Genomic DNA, 27389 nt, shown 5'->3' on the forward strand with positions numbered 1-27389 from the left:
CGTGATGTGAATTAAATAGCAATCATAACCTTGTCTTCAGTATCACAACAGTCATATAGTGATTCACTGCTGTATCAGTACGATTGGCACAGCTGGAATTGGTGTAATCACATAAATAATAATACTAAAAAACATCTTATAATTATGGTTTACATTAACAAGAAATTAAACGAGGTGTAGTGTGCTTATTCAGTCAACAAAGAAATCATCTGATTGCTTTATACAAAAGTAATGACGGTTTCATTAATGTGCAAATGTATGTGTGGCCAAATACACTGGAGTCAAAATCAAACGGTGGATTAATTGGTCACTATCACTACTGATCCGGCAGCTTGGCTCATTTTCAGGACTCAGCAATGCTGCCATTTGGTTTTTATTTTTTCCTCGCTGCAGCAGCATCACTGTTTAGACACTAAACAAGAGGCATCAAAAATGTCCCTGTTCTCCTCCTGCACTCTTTCTTCTAGATTTGTCATGTTTTGCTGTCTCTCTGCCTCGCTTCTTCGTAAAGCACCTAACCAGTGTCAAAAGCCTTTTGTCGAAAATGTAGGGTGAGCAAAAAACACATTTTTAAAAATCTCTTTCTCTCCCTCTTTATTTTCTTTATCTCTCTGGCTTGCTCTCTGCAGCTGTACTGGCCAGCCAGTCCGGACCGTGTCCAAGAATGTCTCATGGCTGGGAAGGATCCAGAGGTGATTCAAGACATGCGCACACACATACAGATACACACACAAACAAACCAGATTGCATAAGCAAAGCAATATGTACCACAGTAACTACTTTGTGTATGAATGGAGGTGATCGATTTTAAAGTCACGTAGTAAAGGAAGTATATTTGCACAGAATCCTCCACAGATACGGATCAGTGGCTTACAGGTTGGGTCATATCAGCTTTTTTCATCCTTAGAACTAAAGTTGAATGAATCGTATTCATTTGGGAACAATAAATAAACACGAGAGATGCTGGCAAGGAAATCAAGATTCACGTTAGCAAGATTTATTCAGACAACAAAATTACATGTACAGGACAAAATGGACAGACTTTGACAGGGATGAAAAGAAAAACTCATCAGGCTAACACATCAGTCAAATCCAAAATATGAAGACACTTATCTGGGTTTCAGGTTTAGTGTAGCCGGAGAAATTCACGTCTTTTGTGTATAATGTGTCTGGCAGTCTGGGCAAAAGTTTAACTTGGAATTTTTGCTTACACATTAAAACCCACTGAGAAACATGCATGATCTTGATGATGTTATTTCAATAAAATTCAAATGGGCTCCTTTTGTTATTACTTTTCTAATATTGTTACCTGGTGATAGAAATTCAGCCAATTAATTTAAAATAACGACTACCTTAAATATGTAATAAAACAATGATACAAAATACTCTCCATCCTCCATTATTTCTCACACTGTCTTTCCATGTCTGTGTGTGTCTCTCTCTCTGCCCAGTTGGAGTGTGCTAACTTCCTGCGAGTTCTGCAGCCTTTTAATCAGACTCACCTGTACGTGTGTGGCACCGGGGCCTTCAACCCCCGCTGTGCTTTCATAGCTACCAGCGTCTTCCAACAGGTATTACTGCACATCCAAACAGCTGTAGCTCCTCAGCTAACTAGCTCGCCATCTAATTCATAATACATATGAACCAAACTGAAATAAAATAAAATGATAAAATACAAAAAAGGTTGACTGTTGAACACACTGCTTTTCTTACCACCCACCCTCCTGTGTGTGTGTTCTGACTCCCAGCCCCAGCCCCTATACACAGGCCTATCAGCAGTTGAAATATCATATGTGTGGTGTCTGCCCCTATGCCCATATATCTACCAGGGTTCACCCTGTGCCATCTGTCTATAATATACACAATGTACCTTTTGTCGTTGAGTCTGCAGTCTGTGGGCTACCGGACACCGTAGATTTTTTTATTTGACATTTTTATGTCAAATATAATGTAAATATAATTCTAGAGCCCAAGTGCGTCTCCTTTATACCAGACTAATTGGTCGGGAATTTTTCATCATTTAGACACATGTGGGTTATCATTTTGTCAGAAATAGGTTAATGGTCTAAATTCCCTCAATTTTGTGTGTGTGTGTGTGTGTGTGTGTGTGTGTGTGTGTGTGTGTGTGTGTGTGTGTGTGTGTGTGTGTGTGTGTGTGTGTGTGTGTGTGTGTGTGTGTGTGTGTGTGTCAGAGTGCATGTATGTGAGGTTTAAACCTGTCCCAGTTGTGTCATTGTGTCATTGTGGGGTCAGAGACTGTGGGATTTTATTATGTGCATTCCTGAATTTGTGTTTTTTGAAATTGCATGCATGGCTTTCAGCTGTGTGTGTGTGTTTGTGTGTGTGTGTGTGTGTGTGTGTGTGTGTGTGTGTGTGTGTGTGTGTGTGTGTGTGTGTGTGTGTGTGTGTGTGTGTGTGTGTGTGTGTGTGTGTGTGCGTTCGTGTGTTTGTGTGTGTGTGTCTCAGCTAACAGCTAATCCCATGAAAGGCCGTGTGAGATCAGAGCAACGGTTCAGACGTGGTGCTTAGAGGAGCTGGTGGTGCTGACTGGTTTAAGACTGGACTTCACACATTTTAAAATCTTTCCACTTAGCCCTATTACCCTCAATTAGCCGCTCACCCTGTCACTGTGTGTGTGTGTGTCTGTGTGTGGCAGGCTGGTTCAGCTGGCTGAAAAAGACTTTCTGCTTATTTCACAGAATCAGTGGATGAATAAACGAATTATTGAATTAAAGAATTTATTTCAGAGCCTATCAATCTGGCCAGATAAGTTTTTCTGTCTTATCTACCTTCTAATGCCCTGCTGATTTTCTCCTTGTCTGTCTGAGTGACCTATGTCTCGGTTTTCTTTGCCAGTCAGAGCACCAGACACTCTTCTACAGCCAGACAGAGTGTGGGAAGGGGAAATGTCCCTATGATCCGTTCCAGAAAACAGCCTCAGCTGTCATTGGTAAATTGACTGTCTGTTTCCTCACATCAACTTTGAATTACAAGTTATCACAGGAACAGCTACAACATGTCTGTTGTGGTTTTAGCTAGGTGTGGATGATAGAACACTCCAGTTTCTAGTTTCTCCTGACAAAAAGTCGATCTGTAGGCAGAAAAGAATCATCTGAATTTGTATAATCAGTCATTTTTATCAAACAACTAAACAAAATGTGGGTTTGTTGTTGCAGCACTGTACAACACCCTCTGTGGAAAAATCAACACACTAATGTGTACTTTGTTAGTATTGTTGTTCATTTGAGAGATTGGATTTTTTTTTTTCCCATAACACCATCATAGTGTGGCAGCTGAACATGATTTCTACATTTATTTTTGATGATTAAAATCATTTATATGTATATTATTAATTTTTCTGTGTATTTTTGTAATATGGGTGGTTTGCAGTAAGGACAATTTGTAATAACAAATAAATTCATATGATATATTATGAATCAAATGCACTCAAACATGCAGTATTTTGACTTTAAACTAATTGAAACCATGGCCAAACGTATGCTCACATTCAGCAAAATAACTTTACTCAACCAAGTTGTTGTTACAGGAAATTTCTAAATTAGTTCAGTTCAATGCTGTGACATGAGAATATATCACCCAGGGACCAATAAAGTGTTATTTTATGAACCACTGTGAGAATATGTCGATATAAGTCTAAAATTCTGATTGTCAAAAACATTATCCACTCTATCTTAACTAAAAATACCTAAACCTTTTGTTATTCTGTCAAGATGGAGAGCTGTATGCTGGGATTACCTCAGACTTCATGAGCAGGGATTCTGCATTCTTCCGTAGTATCGGCACCCGTCACGTCATCCGCACCGAGCAGTACGACTCCACCTGGCTGCAGGGTAAGTGCAAAAAAAGAAAATTCAAAAAGAACCAAAAGAGGGTAAAAAAAAAAAAAAAAAAACCTCCTTATTTTTGAATATTGATCTCTAACTTACAATGGATGCCACAGCAGACATCTCTGCTTTTCTACTGCACGATTTCTGAGATGGCAGGTGTTAGGTCCTTTTAGAAATCAGCATTTATATTGCTATTTAATTTCAATATTTTTTCATCCCGAAAACATCCAATAAAATGACCCTCCATATGCTACCCTGTATTTATCTTGATTCCCTTCTTTATAACTTATAAATCAATCGAATCATCCAGTAATGATCATCTTTCTCTTTGCTTCTTGTTTTGTAAAATGAATATTCCGAATTAAACTGGATATCTTTTGCTCTCAATCAACATCTCAATCAGCATCACTCAAACCTACATGCTTGGTTGGTGTTTTATCAGGCCAGTGTGCTGACGTTTGCTTCTGATAACAACATGATACATGTTGACTCTCAGCCGTTTGAAAAGTCAATTGTACCTCCATCGTCCCTTTGCTCTACCTCTATTCATTGCACACACTTGCATGTTATGTATATATCAGCAGAGTAGTATTGCGTTAGTTTATTTATATTTTACCCATCTCTGTGTGTGTGTGTGTGTGTGTGTGTGTGTGTGTGTGTGTGTGTGTGTGTGTGTGTGTGTGTGTGTGTGTGTGTGTGTATTTGTGTGTGTGTGCATCTCTCTCTCTCCAGATGCCCAGTTTGTGCGGGTAGTGCCGTTGTCTGAAACTGATAACCCAGAGGATGATAAGGTCTACGTGTTCTTCACTGAGCGCGCTCAGGAGGCAGAGGGGGCTGCTGGGAAGGTGCTTTACTCCAGGGTGGCACGTGTGTGCAAGGTATGGAGTGCGTTTGCTTGAGAAAAATAGAATCCACGTTTGTGTGTTTGTGTGCTCATATCAGAAACTGTCTGCTTTTTTATGTAAACGTTTGCCTGAACAGGCAGAGTTTGTACGTGCTGGTCTGTGTGTGTGTCTGAGTCTGCTGAGTTGCGTGTTCACGTAAAAAAATGGTTATGTGTGATTGGATGTTCCAGCCGGCTCGTAAAGATATAGTATTTGAAGTCTGTGTTTAAGGGACTTTTTATTGTTTGTTACTATCACTGTGTCTTCACTGTATCTTATGCTCCACTGTGATACCCTGTGAATATTTGTACTTTGTACTGTATGCCTCTTTATGTTGATATGTGTAGACATGCAGGACTGTGTTTGTGCGTTTGCATGAATATTTGTTGCTGAGTTATATGTGTTTTTTCATGTGCTACACAAAAGTTAGAAAATGTGTTGTGAATACATAAGTCATCACTTTTTGTTGGATAATTTCATCAAAGAATTTCTATATAAAATAATATGCTAGATTTCATAGCAATTTATTTGCTAGGGAATTTCAGTTGAGACAAAAATTGGTAGTAATTTTAGGTATCATGATCATCGAAAATTCTACTGTAGTATCTTTATAATAGGCTTTATTTTCTTTAGCATTCTTTATTTATGTTTTCTTTATTTTTAGAAATAAAAATTAATGGCAGGGACACTTATGTTTGGACATTCTTTTAAGTGATGATTGACCTAAAGTAGACTGATATTTTTATTTTTATTCTTTTTTATTTTTTGTGTAGAATGATATTGGAGGCCAGCGGAGTTTAGTTAATAAGTGGAGTACCTTCCAGAAGGCTCGTATGGTGTGTTCAGTCCCAGGACCAGACGGCCTACAGACTCACTTCGACCAGCTGCGTGAGTACACACACAAGCATCACATGATAAACGCATTTCATGCACAGTAAAACTGATCACATCTGACAGTCCTCAACCGCTGGTCACATCAACAGCTGGAGCTCCGACACTGAATGCCTCATAAAGGAACTGAGTTCAGATATACTCAGCCAGTATGTTTGTGTTTGTGTTAATGAGTGCGATACACAAGGATCAGGAACTTCTTGCTCAAATATTTTGAGGTGACGAAGGAGAGTTTGAAGACTAAAGAAACTCTGAGGTGCTCAACCACAGCCTCAGTCGGTGAGTTTGTCTGCATAGCTCTACTGTTACCACGGTGATCAACAGCCCTGACGGTCACCTTGGGTCCGTCTTCATGCCTCAGCCTTGGTAACCACGGAAACTGGCCTTAACATTCAGTCGCTGTGGGTTTATTCATTATCAAGGATCCGTACCAGTATCCTCCAGTTGTGTGTGTGTGTGTGTGTGTGTGTGTGTGTGTGTGTGTGTGTGTGTGTGTGTGTGTGTGTTCAGGTGCAGGTCTATGTAGGCATCAGTCTTTGATGTGTATTTTGAGTGTATTACGAATTTAGCCTCTGTCCAACTGTCCGCTTGTCTGTTTCTGTTAGTCTGAACCTGTATCTTCAGATGTTTAAGTCTAATTTTTCTACATTCAGCATTGAAATAGTGCTACACTCTTGGTCTCCTCACATACATGATGATGAATGTATTACTATATATAGTATGTCTGTGTTGCTGCTGATGATCCAAACAGGATCACTTTAACAAATGAAAATCCTCTGAAGATTTCTATTCCTTCGGATGGAACCCCAACATTCATGAACTATAACTTTACACATATTTTTTCTCAGTAGAGCAGGTTGGAAGGTGCAGACATAGGCGAAATATTCAAATATACAGTATTTCTTCCTAACCTGTTCTCTCTCTCTAAGACAATTAATGTACAGCTTCTTGTGACATTTAGGGAAGTTTTCTCCATCTCTGCTTCTCTGTACTACAAGTACCCATTATTTCCAGCAGTGTTATCATCTTCAGTAAAATGGAGGTTAAAATCTTTTAAATTCCATAAAGACTAGGTAGCAGGGTTTTGATCCATTGACTTTTGCGTTACGGGGCCAGCATGCGTCCATTGCAGCGCTCTGCTGAAAGTCACCAAGGTGTGGCTTGAACCCATTATATACAGTAGGCCACCGTGGCTACACAGCCACAACTACTACTTTTTAATGAAAAGCCTGTGTTAATAACTGGAGGAATGGACTTTGAAAGACATGGCTGTTTACTTGGCAGGCAGAGTCTGACAAAAAGGTGCTATCTGGTTTCATTAAAGTGGCAAAAGACAAGATTTTTGCTTTAACTCTAACAAACATTATAAAGTTATTGAAGTTAATTTCTGGCTTGAGCCCAACATCGGGGCCAGCCCTATAAACGCAAATGTCGTTAAAGTGTCAGCTGACACAACAATGGCCACTGAGGCTACTGTGATAGTGAGATCTATGAAGAGAGACCCTTCCTTTGAGTACTTTCTGAAATCTGCACCAACCAGTTTGGACTTGTAAGTACTTCAGATGTACCTGTTGTACTGTAGGCTATCATGCTATAAAAAACACTTAGCAGAGGATGGTTTTGACCCATCGACCTCTGGGTTATGGGCCCAGCACGCTTCCGCTGCGCCACTCTGCTGTCAGTCACCCCAAATGGGACCTGAACCCACAATCCCTGGCTTAGGGGGCCAGTGCCTTATCCATTGGGGTTCTGGGCCACAACAACGGTGACTGAGATAGTGCCGGAGTGCCAGAGTGCGATCTATGACGAGAGACCCTACCTTTGAGTACTTTCTGAATTCTGCACAAACCAGTTTGGACTTGTAAGTACATCAGATGTACCTGTTGTACTGCAGGCTATCATGCTATAAAAGACACTTAGCAGAGGATGGTTTCGATCCATCGACCTCTGGGTTATGGGCCCAGCACGCTTCCGCTGCGCCACTCTGCTGTCAGTCACCCCAGATGGGACTTGAACCCACAATCCCTGGCTTAGGAGGCCAGTGCCTTATCCATTAGGCCACTGGGGCTCCAGGATCTGTTGACATATCATAGGTTCCAATACGAAGCAACGATATGAGAAGCCTAATCTGCGTTAAAATGTCAGCTGACATAACAATGGCCACTGTGACAGTGCCAGAGTGAGATCTATGAAGAGGGACCCTACCTTTGAGTACTTTCTGAAATCTGCACAAACCAATTTGTCATGTAAGCACTTCAGATGTACCTGTTGTACTACAGGCTATCATGCTATGAAAGCCACTTAGCAGAGTATGGTTTCGATCCATCAACCTCTGGGTTATGGGCCCAACACGCTTCCGCTATGCCACTCTGCTTTCATTCACCCCAAATGGGACTCGAACCCACAATCCCTGGCTTAGGAGGCCAGTGCCTTATCCATTGGGGCTCCGGGCCACAACAATGGCCATTGAGATAGTGCCAGAGTGAGATCTATGAAGAGAGACCCTACCTTTGAGTACTTTCTGAAATCTGCACAAACCAGTTTGGACTTGTAAGTACTTCAGATGTACCAGTTGTACTGCAGGCTATCATGCTATAAAAGACACTTAGCAGAGGATGATTTCGATCCATCGACCTCTGGGTTATGGGCCCAGCACGCTTCCGCTGGGCCACTCTGCTGTCAGTCACCCCAGATGGGACCCGAACCCACAATCCCTGGATTAGGAGGCCAGTGCCTTATCCATTGGGGCTCTTGGCCACAACAATGGCCATTGAGATAGTGCCAGAGTGCCAGAGTGAGATCTATGAAGATAGACCCTACCTTTGAGTACTTTCTGAAATCTGCACAAACCAGTTTGGACTTGTACCTGTTGTACTGCAGGCTATCATGCTATAAAAGACACTTAGTAGAGGATAGTTTCAATCCATCGACCTCTAGGTTATGGTCCCAGAACGCTTATGCAGCGCCACTCTGCTGTCAGTCACCCCAGATGGGACTTGAAGCCAGAATCCCTGGCTTAGGAGGCCAGTGCCTTATCCATTGGGGCTCTGGGCCACAACAATGGCGACTGAGATGGTGCCAGAGTGGGGCCAGAGTGAGGCCAGAGTGAGATCTATGAAGAGAGAGCCTACCTTTGAGTACTTTCTGAAATCTGCACAAACCAGTTTGGACTTGTAAGTACTTCAGATGTACCAGTTGTACTGCAGGCTATCATGCTATAAAAGACACTTAGCAGAGGATGGTTTCGATCCATCGACCTCTGGGTTATGGGCCCAGCACGCTTCCACTGGGCCACTCTGCTGTCAGTCACCCCAAATGGGACTTGAACCCACAATCCCTGGCTTAGGAGGCCAGTGCCTTATCCATTGGGGCTCTGGGCCACAACAACGGCGACTGAGATGGTGCCAGAGTGGGGCCAGAGTGAGATCTATGAAGAGGGACCCTACCTTTGAGTACTTTCTGAAATCTGCACAAACCAGTTTGGACTTGTAAGTACTTCAGATGTACCAGTTGTACTGCAGGCTATCATGCTATAAAAGACACTTAGCAGAGGATGATTTCGATCCATCGACCTCTGGGTTATGGGCTCAGCACGCTTCCACTGGGCCACTCTGCTGTCAGTCACCCCAAATGGGACTCGAACCCACAATCCCTGGATTAGGAGGCCAGTGCCTTATCCATTGGGGCTCTGGGCCACAACAACGGCGACTGAGATGGTGCCAGAGTGGGGCCAGAGTGAGATCTATGAAGAGAGAGCCTACCTTTGAGTACTTTCTGAAATCTGCACAAACCAGTTTGGACTTGTAAGTACTTCAGATGTACCAGTTGTACTGCAGGCTATCATGCTATAAAAGACACTTAGCAGAGGATGGTTTCGATCCATCGACCTCTGGGTTATGGGCCCAGCACGCTTCCGCTGCGCCACTCTGCTGTCAGTCACCCCAGATGGGACTTGAACCCACAATCCCTGGCTTAGGAGGCCAGTGCCTTATCCATTGGGGCTCTTGGCCACAACAATGGCGACTGAGATGGTGCCAGAGTGGGGCCAGAGTGAGGCCAGAGTGAGATCTATGAAGAGAGAGCCTACCTTTGAGTACTTTCTGAAATCTGCACAAACCAGTTTGGACTTGTAAGTACTTCAGATGTACCAGTTGTACTGCAGGCTATCATGCTATAAAAGACACTTAGCAGAGGATGGTTTCGATCCATCGACCTCTGGGTTATGGGCCCAGCACGCTTCCGCTGCGCCACTCTGCTGTCAGTCATCCAAAATGGGACTTGAACAAAGAATCCCTGGCTTAGGAGGCCAGTGCCTTATCCATTAGGCCACTGGGGCTCCAGGATCTGTTGACATATCATAGATTCCAATACGAAGCAACGATATGAGAAGCCTAATCTGCGTTAAAATGTCAGATGACAGAGGATGGTTTGACATATCATAGGTTCCAATACGAAGCAACGATATGAGAAGCCTAATCTGCGTTAAAATGTCAGCTGACATAACAATGGCCACTGTGACAGTGCCAGAGTGAGATCTATGAAGAGGGACCCTACCTTTGAGTACTTTCTGAAATCTGCACAAACCAGTTTGGACTTGTAAGTACTTCAGATGTACCAGTTGTACTGCAGGCTATCATGCTATAAAAGACACTTAGCAGAGGATGGTTTCGATCCATCGACCTCTGGGTTATGGGCCCAGCACGCTTCCGCTGCGCCACTCTGCTGTCAGTCACCCCAAATGGGACTCGAACCCACAATCCCTGGCTTAGGAGGCCAGTGCCTTATCCATTGGGGCTCTGGGCCACAACAATGGCCATTGAGATAGTGCCAGAGTGCCAGAGTGAGATCTATGAAGAGGGACCCTACCTTTGAGTACTTTCTGAAATCTGCACAAACCAGTTTGGACTTGTAAGTACTTCAGATGTACCAGTTGTACTGCAGGCTATCATGCTATAAAAGACACTTAGCAGAGGATGATTTCGATCCATCGACCTCTGGGTTATGGGCTCAGCACGCTTCCACTGGGCCACTCTGCTGTCAGTCACCCCAAATGGGACTCGAACCCACAATCCCTGGTTTAGAAGGCCAGTGCCTTATCCATTGGGGCTCTTGGCCACAACAATGGCCATTGAGATAGTGCCAGAGTGCCAGAGTGAGATCTATGAAGATAGACCCTACCTTTGAGTACTTTCTGAAATCTGCACAAACCAGTTTGGACTTGTAAGTACTTCAGATGTACCTGTTGTACTGCAGGCTATCATGCTATAAAAGACACTTAGTAGAGGATAGTTTCAATCCATCGACCTCTAGGTTATGGTCCCAGAACGCTTATGCAGCGCCACTCTGCTGTCAGTCACCCCAGATGGGACTTGAAGCCAGAATCCCTGGCTTAGGAGGCCAGTGCCTTATCCATTGGGGCTCTGGGCCACAACAATGGCGACTGAGATAGTGCCAGAGTGAGATCTATGAAGAGAGAGCCTACCTTTGAGTACTTTCTGAAATCTGCACAAACCAGTTTGGACTTGTAAGTACTTCAGATGTACCAGTTGTACTGCAGGCTATCATGCTATAAAAGACACTTAGCAGAGGATGGTTTCGATCCATCGACCTCTGGGTTATGGGCCCAGCACGCTTCCGCTGCGCCACTCTGCTGTCAGTCACCCAAAATGGGACTTGAACAAAGAATCCCTGGCTTAGGAGGCCAGTGCCTTATCCATTGGGGCTCTGGGCCACAACAATGGCGACTGAGATAGTGCCGGAGTGCCAGAGTGTGATCTATGAAGAGAGACCCTACCTTTGAGTACTTTCTGAAATCTGCACCAACCAGTTTGGACTTGTAAGTACTTCAGATGTACCTGTTGTACTGCAGGCTATCATGCTATAAAAGACACTTAGCAGAGGATGGTTTCGATCCATCGACCTCTGGGTTATGGGCCCAGCACGCCTCACTGGGCAACTCTGCTGTCAGTCACCCCAGATGGGACTTGAACCCAGAATCCCTGGCTTAGGAGGCCAGTGCCTTATCCATTGGGGCTCTTGGCCACAACAATGGCCATTGAGATAGTGCCAGAGTGCCAGAGTGAGATCTATGAAGAGGGACCCTACCTTTGAGTACTTTCTGAAATCTGCACAAACCAGTTTGGACTTGTAAGTACTTCAGATGTACCAGTTGTACTGCAGGCTATCATGCTATAAAAGACACTTAGCAGAGGATGGTTTTGATCCATCGACCTCTGGGTTATGGGCCCAGCACGCTTCCGCTGCGCCACTCTGCTGTCAGTCACCCAAAATGGGACTTGAACAAAGAATCCCTGGCTTAGGAGGCCAGTGCCTTATCCATTGGGGCTCTGGGGCTCCAGGATCTGTTGTCATATCATAGGTTCCAATACGAAGCAACGATATGAGAAGCCTAATTCATGCTAAAAAGACACTTAGCAGAGGATGGTTTTGATCCATCGACCTCTGGGTTATGGGCCCAGCACGCTTCCGCTGCGCCACTCTGCTGTCAGTCACCCCAGATGGGACTCGAACCCACAATCCCTGGCTTAGGAGGCCAGTGCCTTATCCATCGGGGCTCTGGGCCACAACAATGGCGACTGAGATAGTGCCGGAGTGCCAGAGTGTGATCTATGAAGAGAGAGCCTACCTTTGAGTACTTTCTGAAATCTGCACCAACCAGTTTGGACTTGTAAGTACTTCAGATGTACCAGTTGTACTGCAGGCTATCATGCTATAAAAGACACTTAGCAGAGGATGGTTTCGATCCATCGACCTCTGGGTTATGGGCCCAGCACGCTTCCGCTGCGCCACTCTGCTGTCAGTCACCCCAGATGGGACTCGAACCCACAATCCCTGGCTTAGGAGGCCAGTGCCTTATCCATTAGGCCACTGGGGCTCTGGGCTCTGTTGACATACCATAGGTTGCAGTACAAAGCAACAATATGAGCAGGCTAATCTGCGTTAAAATTTCAGCTGACACAACAATAGCCACGAGGCTGCTGTGATAGTGCCAGAGTGAGATTTATGAAGAGAGACCCTACCTTTGAGTACTTTCTGAAATCTGATCAAACCAGTTATTAATGAAAGCACTTCAGATGTCCCTGTTGTACTGTAGGCCATCATGCTATAAAACATATTTAGCAGAGGATGGTTTTGATCCATCGACCTCTGGGTTAATCTATTAGGCCACTGGGGGTTTAATGATGTGATGTGATGTGATGTGAATGGTAGGGCGACAGAAAGACAATGAAGAGAGGAATGTGAACAGCAGGGAGCAAACATGGTATTGCAAAGCACTGAAAACATGGGGGACATGGGACAAAAGCACTAATGTGGTGAAGCAACAATGCTAGTTCTCAGCAGTCTTTGTCTGCAGCACAGACTGTTTTCCTGACATCTATAATCTTTTTCTGAAATCACATTTCATCATAGTACATTCAAAGTCAAACTCTAAGTATTATATTATGGCATCAAGAAAGAAAAAAAATCCTTCCCTGTCTACAATTCTTATGCAGTCCTTGCCTAGAATATAACCAATTTTAAAATAACCTTACCTTAGAACTATACATTTGTTGTTGTAACACTGGAAGTATGTAACATATCGTAAGCCTGAATAAGAAACTCTTATATTGAAAGAAAAAAAGCAACTAAGGTTTGAAAATGAAAACATTCTTTATTAAAGCACTTTAAGTTCAAGCCCACAATCTCTGCTTGTAGGAGTGGTTCATAAAGGTTAGACAAAACAAGATCATTTAATAATCCACTATGGTAGGTGCCCTTGTAATGTGCTCAACAAAATCACAAAAACAAAAACAGCTGCTGGGTATAAACCTTAAAGTAAGGTTATGTTTTAAAACTATAAAAACCGAATGATACTTGGAACTTACATACATACAGCACATTTTATAACAAAACACCTTTGTAATTAGTCATTCACTTATTGAATTCTGCACATCAAATGCACAACTACAAAACAAAGAAACAAACACTGAGTGCTTGTAGATGAATATGCATAAAACATGTTCAACCAGCAACCACAACTTAAACATTACGTTGACCCATCCTCTTCGAACCAATGACTACCCTAACACCCATTCAGGTATTCTCTCATAAGTGTCTCAGAAGAAACCTGTGATTCCTTCATTTGACTCATCTGACAATTCTACATGTCTGCTCTGCTCTTTGTGGGAGCTCATCTCCATCTGACTCTAGGTGTTGCCTCATTAAGTCTATCGGGAAGAGGGTTTGTTCCCTGGTGAAGCCAACATTTGCCTGCACTAATGCACTGGTTGAGCTGCTGGCAATCGCAAAGGACTCTCCTACAACTCTCTCACTTTCCTGTCTTTCCTGGATTCTCCTGCTGCTTTCCTCTGTCACTGAATCTTAAAGAATCATTTATGTCAATGACAGCAGAAAGCAATGTTTTGGTGTTCAAAATCTATCTATCTGTAAGTCAAGTTTATCCTATGATTGACATCAGTAGGGTGAAAATAACAACTGGTTGGAAAATAATAGCCAACCTGGTAAAACCATTTGCAACCTGACTGTGAGAGCTTGATTGAGGAAATAGGAATTGAGGTCCCACTGTATAGGTAAAGGGCTGAAGTCCGAGATAGGGTGAAGTGAAGATTCTTTTCTGTAATTCTTTAATCTTCCAGCTAGCTGTATCTTGTTATCCAGCTTGCAACATTTACGATTAATTTTGACATCACTGTCCGTATGTAATAGGTCTTACTTTATTCAGTGTTTTTAGGCAGGAGAAATGAACATATGGCTTTAAGTGAATTACTTACAATTCACGGTGTTGACTTCCAAGTTCACTTATGTGCACGCTGCCATATTGATTGACATCAGAGCACCTCTTTCTCTGATGAAGTCAGGGTGCATGACATTGAGTTTCCCAGTCTGCACTCCGACTTTGAGAGTTTTTCCATCATAATCTTTCAAGTAGGAGGTCAAAAAATTTCCCAGTTCTGAGTTGTCTGGAATAAAGCATAAAAGATGATATCATTTTGCATTATGGGAAGTGTAGGATATCTTTGGCCCCATTTACACTTGTCAAGGTTCTTGTATCTAGATAAAGATCAGTGTAGAGGATGCAGGTAATGACCTCAAGCTGAAAAAGAATACACTAACACAAACACATGGATGAATCAAAGTTATGAACTGTGAGCGAGACAAAAGTGTTATCATCTTTCACAGGCTCTTGCTCATGCCGCTCTCTCACCCACACAGATTGTTCAGTGGTTGAACTGAGCAGGAGTCAGATAAACGCTACAACAGCTCTGTGTGCCTTTAGTATGTCTGTATGTGTTGGAATTGCTTGAGCCACTTTTCTCCCTATCTCCAGCAAAAGGGAGAACAATGGTTAAAACCAGTGCAACTTCAACTGTCATTATTACAAGGGACAGACCCTAGATGCTACTTCCACAAACTGAGTGACTTAGCTATTGATGGGAGGAGTAAATGGGTTTTTTTTGTTTAATTTTAAATATAGTTTCTCAAAATTCCTTCAACGTAATGGAAGTGCAATACTAAATTGTTGGGGTGCCCCTTTAAGTATTTGGAACATAACCTAGTTGCCATTAAGAAAACACTGATAGCAGAGGATGGTTTTGATCCAACGACCTCTGGGTTATGGGCCCAGCACGCTTCCGCTGCGCCACTCTGCTGTCAATAAGCAGAAAACATGACTACTTGAACTAAGCAGAGATTTGGACTGCTGTTATAGCCAATGAAGAGGTACGTCATGTTGAGACACAACTACCTATCAACCCCTGACAGTTTGTCAGAGGTTCAAAATATGTCACCCATGTACAAATCTCTTCTTGAAATAGGGTATGTTAAAATGGATGTACTAAGAGACAATGCTGGACCAGCAGAAGCAGTTTTATGAAAAGTTAATCAAAGGGCAAGAGTAAAATCTTAGCAATTTAATTAAAACACTGATGCAGTCAGCAAATGTGAAAATTGCTAGCACTGAAGTTCAAAACATAATAATGTCTCTCAAAAACTCCTCTGTAGGACATTATGGACTTAATGCCAAATTGGTTAAAGAAATTTCTCCTTTTATAACAGCTCCTTTAACAAAAATAATTAATCTTTCTTTTGAAGAGGAAATTTTACCAAGAGAGCTTGAGAGCACAAGGATAGTCCAAATCTTTAAAAATTGATGATCCTCAAATCTTTACCCATTACAGATCTATATCTATTTTACCTGTAATTTCAAAAGTTTTGGAGAAACTAGTGAACGACGGGCTAATAGGACATCTTAATATAAAATATAAAATATACTTTATCCCCGCAAACATGGATTTAGTAAATCTGGCTCTATGTCCATGGCAGTAACATATGTGTCTGAACAACTACACAGGGCTAATGGTAGTAATTAACCTATTATAGCTATTTTCTTGGATCTTTCCCAACATTTGATATGGTTGGCAATCATATGCTACTGCAGAAGCTACAGAGGCGAAATGTAAGGATAGTGTCCTCTAATGTATCTCTAGCGAAAAAAAATATGATGAGAAATTCATCATTGTCAACTTTTAGTACCTTTCCATTTTGAATAATATTGTGCATTCTGGTTTGCAGAGATGAATGCATGAATGTTGATTGTAGATATTTTGCTCCTGAAATATGAAGTTGTTGTGGTGATGTAATATGAGGCTCTGCTAGTGGAGCTACACAATAAGCCTTTTGGCTTTTGGACTATGCCTGCACCTCTAATAATAATTTTTTGTCTGACCTTTTTATTTTATCTTCTTTTCAATAGTGTGCAAACAAACAAAAAAACAGTCACCCCAGAAGGCCACTGGGACTTCAAGTTTTGCTCACGGACAAAAAGCTTTTGACACATACAGAGAAAGCACACAGAAAGAGAGAGAGCTTTGTGGAGACGGGACTGGTTTCTTATCGCTGCACTTCTTCTAAACAGAAGTTTTTCAGGATAAACGACATGACTCCTCTGTTTGCTGAACATACACAAACACACACACACACACACACACACACACACACACACACACACACACACAGAATTACTTTTTTTTAACATGTACAGTACAATAACTCATACAGTAAATCAAATTATACACTGTTTCTTTAATATAGTCAAACCCTTGCACAGACACACATGCAAAACAAACATCTGAATGCACACACACAGCTTTTGAGCTTCTAACACGCATACATGAGCTTCAGCCTGTCTGTGTACACAAGACAGTTCTGACTTGTCAGGAGCATAAACATTTCTAGCCAGCATGCCTGTGGCCACATTTTACACATCTGATAAGGGTGCATACAAATTTGTTTGTGAGCACTCTTCAGCAGAACACACACACTCAAAACCACAAACCCATATACAGGAGATTAACCCATCAGGTTAAGAATGCTGTCAGTGTTGTGTTTATGCCACGCTCTGCCACACAGAAACACTACAAATCCCATAAACCTTTGACGGTCTACAAGTCCCTCATAGCAGCAAGGCAGTGGATACCACCTGGCTCTGTGTGTGTGTGTGTGTGTGTGTGTGTGTGTGTGTGTGTGTGTGTGTGTGTGTGTGTGTGTGTGTGTGTGTGTGTGTGTGTGTGTGTGTGTGTGTGTGTGTGTGTGTGTGCGTGTGTGTGCGTGTGTGTGTGAAACCTTTGCGGTGATTAAATTTTCATAGAACATTTTGAGGGTGCTCAGTTACAGAGAACATGAAGGAATTCAGTTACCAACGTTCAATTGAAACACAAGGTACATAACTTTGCGGTTGTGAGTCTTCCCATTTACAGTTGTGTGTCTTTGTGTGTTTTTGTGTAAAATACACAAAAAGCACCAGTATTTGGGTTCAGTTCCTGTCTGCTGTGACATTGTTGCTGTTTCAACAGGTGAAAAAAAAGTTGACACCATGTGGGACAAATCCATCTTAAACTGCACAAATAATACAGCAGATGTCACAGCTTGACAATGAATAAAAGTAAACGATCCTCCGCTAAAATGTGATTAATGTATTGCAATACTTTTAAAACTAAAGTATGCTAAATTAATATTTTAAAGTAACCCACATATTTAAAGCCAATATCTGTAGGATTTGAAAAAGTTCTTACTTTGGTGCTATCTAGTGGCCGTATAAAGGATGTCACTGTTGTAGATAGCTGTGCACGCATCTCCTTTCACACCGTGGGTCGCACAGTCACTTGACAGCAAGAAGGTCTAGGGTTCTAGTCATCTGTTCACCTAGGGACTTTCTGTGTTGAGTTTACATGTTATGCCCTTGGGTGCTCCAATTAAGGACTTTAGATTGTTCATAGGTTTGAGTGTGAGAGCAAATGTTTTTCTATATATGTGTCAACCCATGCCTTATCTAGGACTATCATACATATTTCTTACGAGAAGAATGATAAAAACTTAAACCCACAAGATGGTAAAAAATCTTCTGAGTGACCTATGAGGTGAGAAAAAATGCCTTAGCTGGGTACAAATCAACAAACATTTTTTTTCAGATTTACTCTGATAAAGAAAGGTCTTATCTGTTACAGTCAATGCAAACTATGTAAAATCAAGAAAGTAATGCAGGATGTGTAGTTTGATGGTCCTGGATCAGGGCTTGCGTCACCCCACTGATAGACTAGCGACCTGTCCATGGTGTCCCTCACCCCTCACCTCATGTAAACATAATAAGCGGGTAAAGATAATTGATGGATACACAGATGGATGCTCACTGAGTTCCAGGCACATCATTAAATAGTGAGACTGTCCTCCCAAGAAAAAAGACATCATCAGTCGTTCCATCGAGTGCCCCAAAATGAAATATGTTTATGTACAGGAGAAAAGGCCTCTAGTGCCTGTAGTAATTATGATGGGAGCAAAGGAGGAAGTCATGTCACGTTATAATAGAGTAACAAAGTCCACGTAGGGAGGAGGTCGGGTTGGAATGTTGGGTGAACTGAACATTAAATCGCTGATTATTTCCCATTTCCGACTGACAGACTTTTTTTATTTTTTAAGCATGACCGTGATCACCGTAACCACTTGATTATTATTGTAAACATGACAATGAAGCTAACCTAACCATAACAATTTAGCCATTTTAACGCAAATCACAATGTCTTTCTAACCTTAACTAAGGACTTATTTTAACCCAAACCACGATCTTTCTCTTAACCTGACCAAGTCATTTTTGTGCCTAAACATAACCAAAGGGTAACCATATTAATAAAACATCAAAATAATATTGTCCTGCTGATAAGGGTGTCAGATCAGAGAACACTTCTATGGGTTGTTCTAAAGGGCAGTAACAAACAGCGTACTTTGTAGTTTAATTTGGAGAACTTTTAAATATTTTACTCACCTCTGTTTCCTTTGGTGTATGCTTGGAGCTGTTTACTCACATGTTTGATGAAGTTTTTGAAAGCCCTCAGTTGTTTTGAACAGAGCATTGGGTCCGTGATCGCCACATGGACTGACTCATGAGACAGGATTGCTTTGAGGTTACTGTTCAGTAATTTTTGTGTCCTGGGCTGTATAGGCTGTGTTCCCTTTCATAAGGCTCACTATTGATGTGTTTGGCTCTTGTTGTTGTAGTCACTTGTGTGAAATTCTAAATCAAGCCTCACTGAACCGTAATTATTCAAAAACAGTCGAGTGAAAGTGGTTAATGTGTGTTGTTTTCTCTCGCAAGGAGGACAGACGATCTTCCTGCTGCTTATTCAAGCTGAAAGAATTCAGATTCTCCTCTGGTGAAAAGCTTAATTCACAGCAAGGATTTTCTGCTGTTTACTGCTGTTGTTCCTGTTGGGGTTGTTGTTGTTGTGGAGGACAGGCATGCTATGAGGTTTTAGAGCTGGAAACAGACAGCCCTCTGTGGCCGGACTCAGTATCATGACAAAACAGACAACGAGGTATTTTCAGACATTTTCGTCATCTATTTTTGTCTGAGTGTGTAAGATTCAATGTTCCAGACATAAGACAGCACCAATATCCTCGTAATTACATCATCCACTAATTGCGGAAAAGAGGGGAAGTAGGGAGAAAAATGAAGGGGAGAAAGAAAGAGTATTTATGTTTAGAAGGATGGCAGTGGAGCAGTCAGCAAACATACTGAAGGATAAGTTTTACATCTGTATAAAACTGAAGTGGGGAGAAAGGAGAGGAAGAAGACTATTAAGTAGGTTTTATAGCTTAAAGCAAATATGACGATTGGAGGGAAGGAAGATAAGGAAAAGGACTCCTCAACCACATGAGAGCTATATTTACCCTCAGAAAGGATGCAAACATTACTAAAAATAAGTTTGAAATGCTACAACAAATAAACCAACTACAGTGAGAAGAAGAAATAGAAATAATATCAATCTCAGCAGGTCATTTGGTATCTTTTTGAGTCATAAAATTATAAAAGAATTAGAGTTACAAATAAACTCCAGCACTAGGCTGAGATAATTTCACCTACTGTCAGTGCATTGACTTTGTTTCAAAAAATTAACACTCATTACCAGAAGATGTCTGAAAGTAAGAAAAAACATGGAAACCTAACCTACATTGTAAATTGTTGGCTTTGTTTAACAAAAAAAAAAAGGAAAGGTTTAGAAGCTGAATAAGACACAAAGGTGAGTTGATGGGAAGCAATAGGCCACCAATGTAAGAAAATACAGTTAATTAACAGATTAGATTAGTATTGGTCACATTCTTGTGGTTCAGTGTCAGTAATGTTTCATAATGTCCACATATTTCTCTTTTTTCCTTGGGTACAAATGCATTTGGTACCTCTCTAAAGCTCCAGCTATTGATCCTGCAACAATGACAGATGGGAACTAAATTCAGGGACAGCCGGTGTGACATTTCAGGGAAGTTGATGTTTTGTGGGCAACAGTTTTTATCCAAAGCCACTTTTAAGCTGTTTTACTCCAAAATTGAACCTTTGTTTGGGTCGACTGTATCGTCTTTGGGGCTGTTTGGCTTTAGTGGATAATGGTGAGAGATCAAAAAGAGAGCAGTGCTTACATGTATGACTGAGCCACCACGACACCCAACACTGTCAGATTAATCTGACAAATGCACTTCCACTATTTACTGCTTGATTACCTCATCAACAAAAACAAATTCTTTTTAAAGAGGGTATGAAAACATCTCTCTACATGTAGTAAATTTGTTTAAGTGCTGCCAAGGAATGTGGAATTAAAAAAAAGGTCACAATAGATAGACAGAAGGGGAGGAGAAGGATAAAAGAGATGTGATATTTATGAACAAGGAAGAATTACACTCCAGACAAAAGGCTTATTCCCCCATACGATGTGGAGGGGATGAGTGAGGTGAAGTGAAGCTAAAAGGGTGTGAGGGGTGATGGGATGTAGACAGGGAGGGAGGGAAAGAAGGGAATGGGGTTAATAGGGAAGGATGGCGCATCAAGTAAATAAGTGGAGAGTGAAGGGAGGGAGGAATGAGAAACTAACAAGGAGGGGATGTGGAGGATGAGTTTCATGACATGACAGAAGATTTTACACACTTTACAACGTAAAGCGGACTGTGAGACTTTTAAAAGCTATAGTCTACTTAATGTAAATTATTGGTTTGGCCAAGTCCCATTTTAGTGCTGGCTAGATTCCTAGTATTAAAGTTATTAAAAGTACAATTGCAGATAATATTTTCTTTCTAAATAGTAGATAGTAGAGCGCATTTTCAAATAAACATCATAAAACTAAAACATACAATGATACATTGTATGTTGTTTTTTTGGGGCAAATCTTTCGTAGACGTGCTGGTCAGTTACACAGATGTCTTTATCTTCAAAAACATTCTCTCAAAAAGGTGTTTCATTGCATCTTTGGAAGAGCAGACATCTTCCAAATGGCTATCTCAGTCTGGACATAAATGTTAAAACTAAGGGAGACATCAAGCTGGAGATAACAGCAGTGGCTAGAGGGGAAAAAATGTGACATGGGGAAAATAGATGGCGCGGCAAAAGGAATAGGGCCAATAGCCGTGAGGGTTTAAGGACCAGACAAGATGGAGGCAGGGCTATTAATGGCAAATTGCTATGAATGGTGAGGACGGATTTAAGAAGGTGTATGGTCAGAAAGGTGGCAAGGAGGAGGAGGAAGAGGAGGAGAGAGCAGGTAGATGTTGGCATTCAGGGTGGCTGGGCAGGCAGGGAGGGAAAGAGGGAACAGCGGAGAAATGAGGAGGTTAGGGCAATCCACCTGGGGGCTATGGCCAGACAATTAGGAGGAGGAGGAGGGGGAGGAGGAGGAGAGACATAGGGGCTGAGGCTGTAGGTCTGCGGGCTAGACAAGACTATCTTCCCTCAGGGGAAAACAGCCTCCTTTTGTTGAGAGAAGAAGACACACGAACAATCCTCCAGAGAAAATAGGCCAGACAGACAGATGGACAGGGAGATGGAGGGAAGGAGAGATAGTGGGAGGGAGGGAGCGAGGCAGGGAGACTGGGAGGGACAGTAAAAGTGAGAAACAAAGAGAATGCAATATGCCTAGTGGGATCCTGGGAAGTCCAGGTGGATTTGAGCAGAAAGGGACGGGGGATGAGCACCTGAAGAAAAGATAAGATACAGAAAGAAAAGGAGAGTAGGTTCAGAAAGAGACAGATAAGCAGCTCGAGGGATTACTGTTAGTACGTGATGGTGGCGAGCTGTCTGACAGTGAAAGAGAAACAAGATGTGGTTAAAAAGATAAAAAGGGAGAAAAGAAAAGAAGACATGATGTTTCTTTTAACTGCAACACGATTAAATTGGTGTATTTTACATATTTTAGAACTTTAAATCAACACCTTCCTGCTTCAACTTAAGAAACGATCAAACGTTTACCCTGACTTGCCTGGTTAGATAATTTTGCAGACAGAAGCAGATGGACCTCATATTTCCTGCTCTCCGTGTTTGTGATGAATGTGGGTGCATTTTGCTTTTCCCCCATGCTAAAGATGAAGGACATTTAAGACACTCAAAGTTAAATAAATCAAACTGAACTGTAGAAGCAAGGTGGAATGGCACTAAATCAGTCGTGATTTAAACTTGCCACGGAGTGATAAGAGTGAATTTTTTGCCAACCTGAGCTGTAAAGAACTGAGACGTCTTCTTCAAAGTCTGTAAGTAAAATGTTGTTCTGGGTGCGTCTTCCAAAGTTTAACTATGTTTTCATTTTGAGCTGTATTCACAGTGAGGTGATGAGAAGAAAGAGAGCCCGACTAACTTTGAAGCACAAGGCAGGGACTCAAGAGTTTTTCCCTACTGGGTTTACCAAAGTTTGTATTAAAGTTACGCAATACTTAGTATATGTACTTCGACACGCTATGTGGCCTCCTTTCTACTTGGCTTTAAAACACAACACTTTGTTATACACAGTAAAATTAAATTTATCTTTGCTTTGCCAGCAAGTAGTGTAATTTTACATTCATAACAGATTGTTACTTGGTTTTTGGCATATTTTTTAGCCATGCTAGCGATGTTGGTCTGCTGAGTTTTCAGCCAGTTGTTCCACTTTGGTCCAGACTGAAATATCTCGACAACGACTGGATGGATTGCCATGAAATTTTATTCAGACATTCACTGTCCCCAGAGGATAAATCCCACCGACTTTTGGTGAGCATTTTCGCATGCTAACACACTAAACTAAGATGGTGAACATGTTAAATATTATACCTGCTAAACATCAGCATGTTCGCATTGTCACTGGGAGCATGTTAGTACACTGACGTTTGCACTTCGGCTTGTACAACCTTACAGAGCTGCTAGTGTGACTATAGACTCTTAGTCGTGTTAGTGTGTTTGTGCATAAACAATCTGATACTAGTAGATGTTACTACTATACTCAATTAGCCGTTGTGCTTGGTCACCACCTGCTCCCTCCTATAGAAGATGCTGGTGTTAACCTCAGAATTTACTGTGTACAAGCTGTTTTACTCACTGTTTCTAGCATTTGGTTAAGATTTTTTTTAGAGTAAAACAAGACTCTTTTCAGTATACTGTGTCTAACTTTTGTGTACTTTTCAATGGAAGTCTGTCCTGTCCTGGTTTAACATAAAAGATTGTTCAGCTAATCAATAGAATTGTTTGATTTGATGTTGATACCTTCTTTTAAATTGCTCTGATTAAGGACATCTGGCGTACATTATATGTAACCTCGACATCTAACAAAAGTTTAAACCTAATTTAGCCCTATTTTAACCTACAGTACATAGCTAGACATCTTGTACTTGAAATTCAGTAATCACTGTGCTCTAGTGGTTCTGGGAAACTGTTGTTGTTTTACAGCAATATAAAAGTAAACATCTTTATCCTGCTTGTATCAGTTTCAAGTCCAGTTTACTGTAACAAGTACCTTTCTAAACTGTCTGCTACTTGTTGGCCACTTATTTCTTTCTTCTTAAACTCTGCAAATAATAGTTTATTTATCATTCCACAGCTCAAACGTGTGTCCTGCAGACAAACATCATCAACACTTTGTCGTTAACATGGCCAAATATGGTTCTGACCACCTCTGCAGATCTTGTTTGGGTGATTAGAGGTTGGGTCTATATTTGGGTGCACTTACAAATTAGTTTTATCTGTTCTTTGTTCTATCTGATCACAGTCCAATCACCCAGTAAACATGTTCCCACCAGGTTTAAAGGGAGTCTCCCTTTCATCTGTACTGTACCAGGCTGGCTGCATGGCTATTAAACTCAGCTCTTTAGGTTTAGATATAAATCTTCCAGTGCCCCTCTTTTGACTCTTTGGCTCATCCCTTCCTTGGAAAAACTTTGAGGTGCTTTGGATGAAAGCATTCCCAAACAGCACATTTGTCATCCAGAGTAATAAAGCAAAATGGCCATTAAAAAAAACTTTAAAACAAGTGGAATGGGAGAGAAAAAAACGTTTTGATTAATGAAAGGAGTTGAGGACAGTGGGGCTATTCTCTGGAAGATGTGAGCAGGAAAGAAAACTAGCGAGGAATGATTTTTTTTTTTTAAAGTAGAGTGGAGGAGTGAAAAACGGTGGAGGAATGATAAACAGATGGAGCAGCAGAGGTAAGGAATAGAAGTACAGAGAGATAACTGAACAAACAAGACATCTGCATTGTAATTTAAAAGCAGGAAAAGGGAAAAAATTAAACTCTAAAGAAAATTTAATAATGAAAGAGTGATATATTAAATAAGGGCTTGAAGGAGTGAGCAATGTGTATGCTGCAGGCTGCAGACTACCCATGGTCCTCTCTTCTCTGCCCAGAGGGGCATGCTGATTGTGTGTGTGTGTCCATACGTACAGAGTGAGTGTGCGTTCATGTATATGCTTTGGTCCCCATAATTTTACATTTTGTTGTGTGTGTGGTTGCATGCATGTGGCCATACGTGCTTTTATCATGCCTCAACACCGGGGACAGCCGTGGCTGGAGGCATTATGTTTTCAGGCTAACTGTCCATCCAACCGATCCTGGTGAACACGATTTCTCAGCAATGCCTGGAGGGAATTTCACTCCATCTGGCACAAACATTCAATTGGACTCAAGGTTGAACTAATTAGAATTTGGTGGTCAGAGGTCAAAGGGTCAAGGTCACTGTCGCCCCACAAAACAAATTTTTGGCCATAACGCAAGAATTCATTCACTAGTTATGACAAAATTTCATACAAATGTCTAATAGGATAAAATCAGGAAGTGATGACATTTTATGTGCAAAAGGTTAATGGTCAGCTTCGATGTGCCATCAAAATGTTCTGCAAAAACACTTTTCTGGCCATTAGTCAACACCATAACTCAGGAGCAGATGGGGAGATTGTGATCATATATTAACATTTGGTCAGATACTGAACTACTGACACTAATCTTGGGTGCCCACCTCTAAACTGTGGTGATTGTTTAGATCGTCTGTGCTGCTAGGTGTGAAGCATTTGTAGAACAAGAATTTGAATCTTTTTTGTAGCGACATCCATATTTGAAGCACTGTCTACTGTCATGGCTACAACTTTGCGTTCTAGCAGTATCAGCTTTATTGGCCAAGCATGTGAACACATACAAGGAATTTGACTCTGTTTTTTGTTTCTTTCAGTGAACTTACACACCAGTACAGCAGACATACAGCAGAAACAACAGCAACAACAAAGCTTAAAGTCAACTCAAATCAATTTTATTTGTATATCCCTGTATCACAAATGTATAAATTGAAAACCTTTACCTTATACCTTTTATTAAATTCCTTCAAAATCTTCACTACATACTGTATATTATGAGTCTGGACAGACAGGGATGTAATCTGCAACTTGACTGCTTGGCCGAGGCATACAACCATGAGGCAGTAATTATAGTTTCTCTTTTTTGATGTCTGCCACTGTGTGTGGCAAGTGTGTGTGTGCATATACGTGTGCATGTTGAGATGAGATTAGACTTCCTGCAGGGCTCTAGTTCCATGGAAGCTACCTGCAGCATCAGGAACGACAGGAATGTGGGAATAGTGATACGCTTCGCTGTCTCCATCACCACAGTAACATCTCTGCCTCAGCGTGCGGGAGGAGAGGAGGGGGAAAAAAGCACAGAAGATGAGAGTAGGAAAGAAAAGAAAAGAGAATACAGAATAAAATAAGAGACACATCCAAATAAACATCCTTTTCCCAACCTTTATTGCTGCAAAGATTTCCAAACTCTTTGTATCTCGATATCAACCTACGTACTTTTCGGTTAAAGCCTTTTTATAGAGTTTCTAAGACTTTTAAAGTTATTTGCCAACCGTAACCGAGGACCCAAGTCAAGTTATGTATTTATAGATTATCACAGCATGCCACACATGAAACAAAGGGCTCTGTTCTCTACTGTTGTGATGGGATGATAAAAACATTCCCAACTCTTATCTTAGACAAAAGTGCAAAACAGAATATCTTTGATTTATTGGGATTCAAATAAACCGTGAAAACCATGGTTGAAGGTGACAGCAGACAATTGAATTATAGAGCAACACTAGAAATATGGGGACAAAAATGATGAAAAACATGATTAACTCTGATGAATATAAGCTTAATATCAAATTTTTGAAAACTGTGTATCAGTGTAATAAGAAGTCAGCTCAAAAATGCATTACACCCAGATAATTTGTCAATATTGGAAGACTCGTGTCTCGTAATTTATGTCATGTCTCACGACTGATTTTAAAATTTTGCTGGTATTATAGGGTCCCCATCTTACCAATTAATGAATTTTGTGAGGATGCCTGGACTTGTGAGCTAGTTTGTGTCAACTGGACTACAATAAATGTTAGGCCTTAGTTAGTCAGGAATATTGCACCACACCATATGGAGCTTTCTTGTAAACAGTCACATATGATAAATTATTGATTAATTTAGTTTGTGAGTTTGTAAATTAGAGACTTTTAGAAGACATTTTTTGGTTTTCCTGAGTTACCATCTGCTTTCCTGTCAATCTGTTCATTAATATCTTCATCTATTTGTGACATGCTTCATTTCCATTGTAAGACAATATCTCAGTCACCGGATTTGGTGTTTTTATTCAAGTCTACCAAAGTTAATTATAGCCTGTTTAACACTGATGGTGTCACGGTTGCTGGTAGCAGCAAAGGCACGGAAGACCCAAAAGCAGCCCTCAAAGACAAGGTAATGTAGTGAAATAGCTTTAATAGATGAAAACTGTCTTACAGGTAGACAGGTGGACAAACAGGCGGGTACAGGCAACAGTTAACTAAACACAAGTAGTAGACACATAGGAAAGCACAAGGGAACATAAACAGACGATGCAACACTGACTGGGGAAAAAGGGGTGGTATAGGTAGTAGTGGGCAGATGAGGGGGATG

The 27389-nt window shown here is 41.3% G+C and overlaps 1 protein-coding gene and 8 non-coding genes across 9 annotated transcripts in view; 1 reads left to right on the top strand and 8 right to left on the bottom strand.

The window, feature by feature from the left end:
* Positions 1-27389, top strand: part of sema3h (sema domain, immunoglobulin domain (Ig), short basic domain, secreted, (semaphorin) 3H) — a 70526-nt gene that overhangs the window by 28864 nt on the left and 14273 nt on the right. Inside the window, exons 3-8 of the mRNA XM_040151878.1 lie at positions 630-692; positions 1452-1571; positions 2857-2950; positions 3732-3851; positions 4581-4726; positions 5506-5620. Of these exons, the coding sequence (XP_040007812.1) occupies positions 630-692; positions 1452-1571; positions 2857-2950; positions 3732-3851; positions 4581-4726; positions 5506-5620 (658 nt within the window). The remainder of the gene's footprint in view (positions 1-629; positions 693-1451; positions 1572-2856; positions 2951-3731; positions 3852-4580; positions 4727-5505; positions 5621-27389) is intronic.
* trnam-cau lies at positions 7541-7612 on the bottom strand. Its single transcript has one exon. It is a non-coding gene; the product is annotated as a tRNA-Met (tRNA).
* Positions 7619-7691, bottom strand: trnar-ccu. Its single transcript has one exon. It is a non-coding gene; the product is annotated as a tRNA-Arg (tRNA).
* On the bottom strand, positions 9483-9554 carry trnam-cau. The gene has a single exon. It is a non-coding gene; the product is annotated as a tRNA-Met (tRNA).
* trnam-cau lies at positions 9809-9880 on the bottom strand. Its single transcript has one exon. It is a non-coding gene; the product is annotated as a tRNA-Met (tRNA).
* trnam-cau lies at positions 10276-10347 on the bottom strand. The gene has a single exon. It is a non-coding gene; the product is annotated as a tRNA-Met (tRNA).
* On the bottom strand, positions 11204-11275 carry trnam-cau. The gene has a single exon. It is a non-coding gene; the product is annotated as a tRNA-Met (tRNA).
* trnam-cau lies at positions 12368-12439 on the bottom strand. The gene has a single exon. It is a non-coding gene; the product is annotated as a tRNA-Met (tRNA).
* trnar-ccu lies at positions 12446-12518 on the bottom strand. The gene has a single exon. It is a non-coding gene; the product is annotated as a tRNA-Arg (tRNA).

The sequence above is a fragment of the Xiphias gladius genome, chromosome 18 (genome assembly GCF_016859285.1).
Source record: "Xiphias gladius isolate SHS-SW01 ecotype Sanya breed wild chromosome 18, ASM1685928v1, whole genome shotgun sequence".
In the NCBI taxonomy this organism is placed as follows: Eukaryota; Metazoa; Chordata; class Actinopteri; order Istiophoriformes; family Xiphiidae; genus Xiphias; species Xiphias gladius.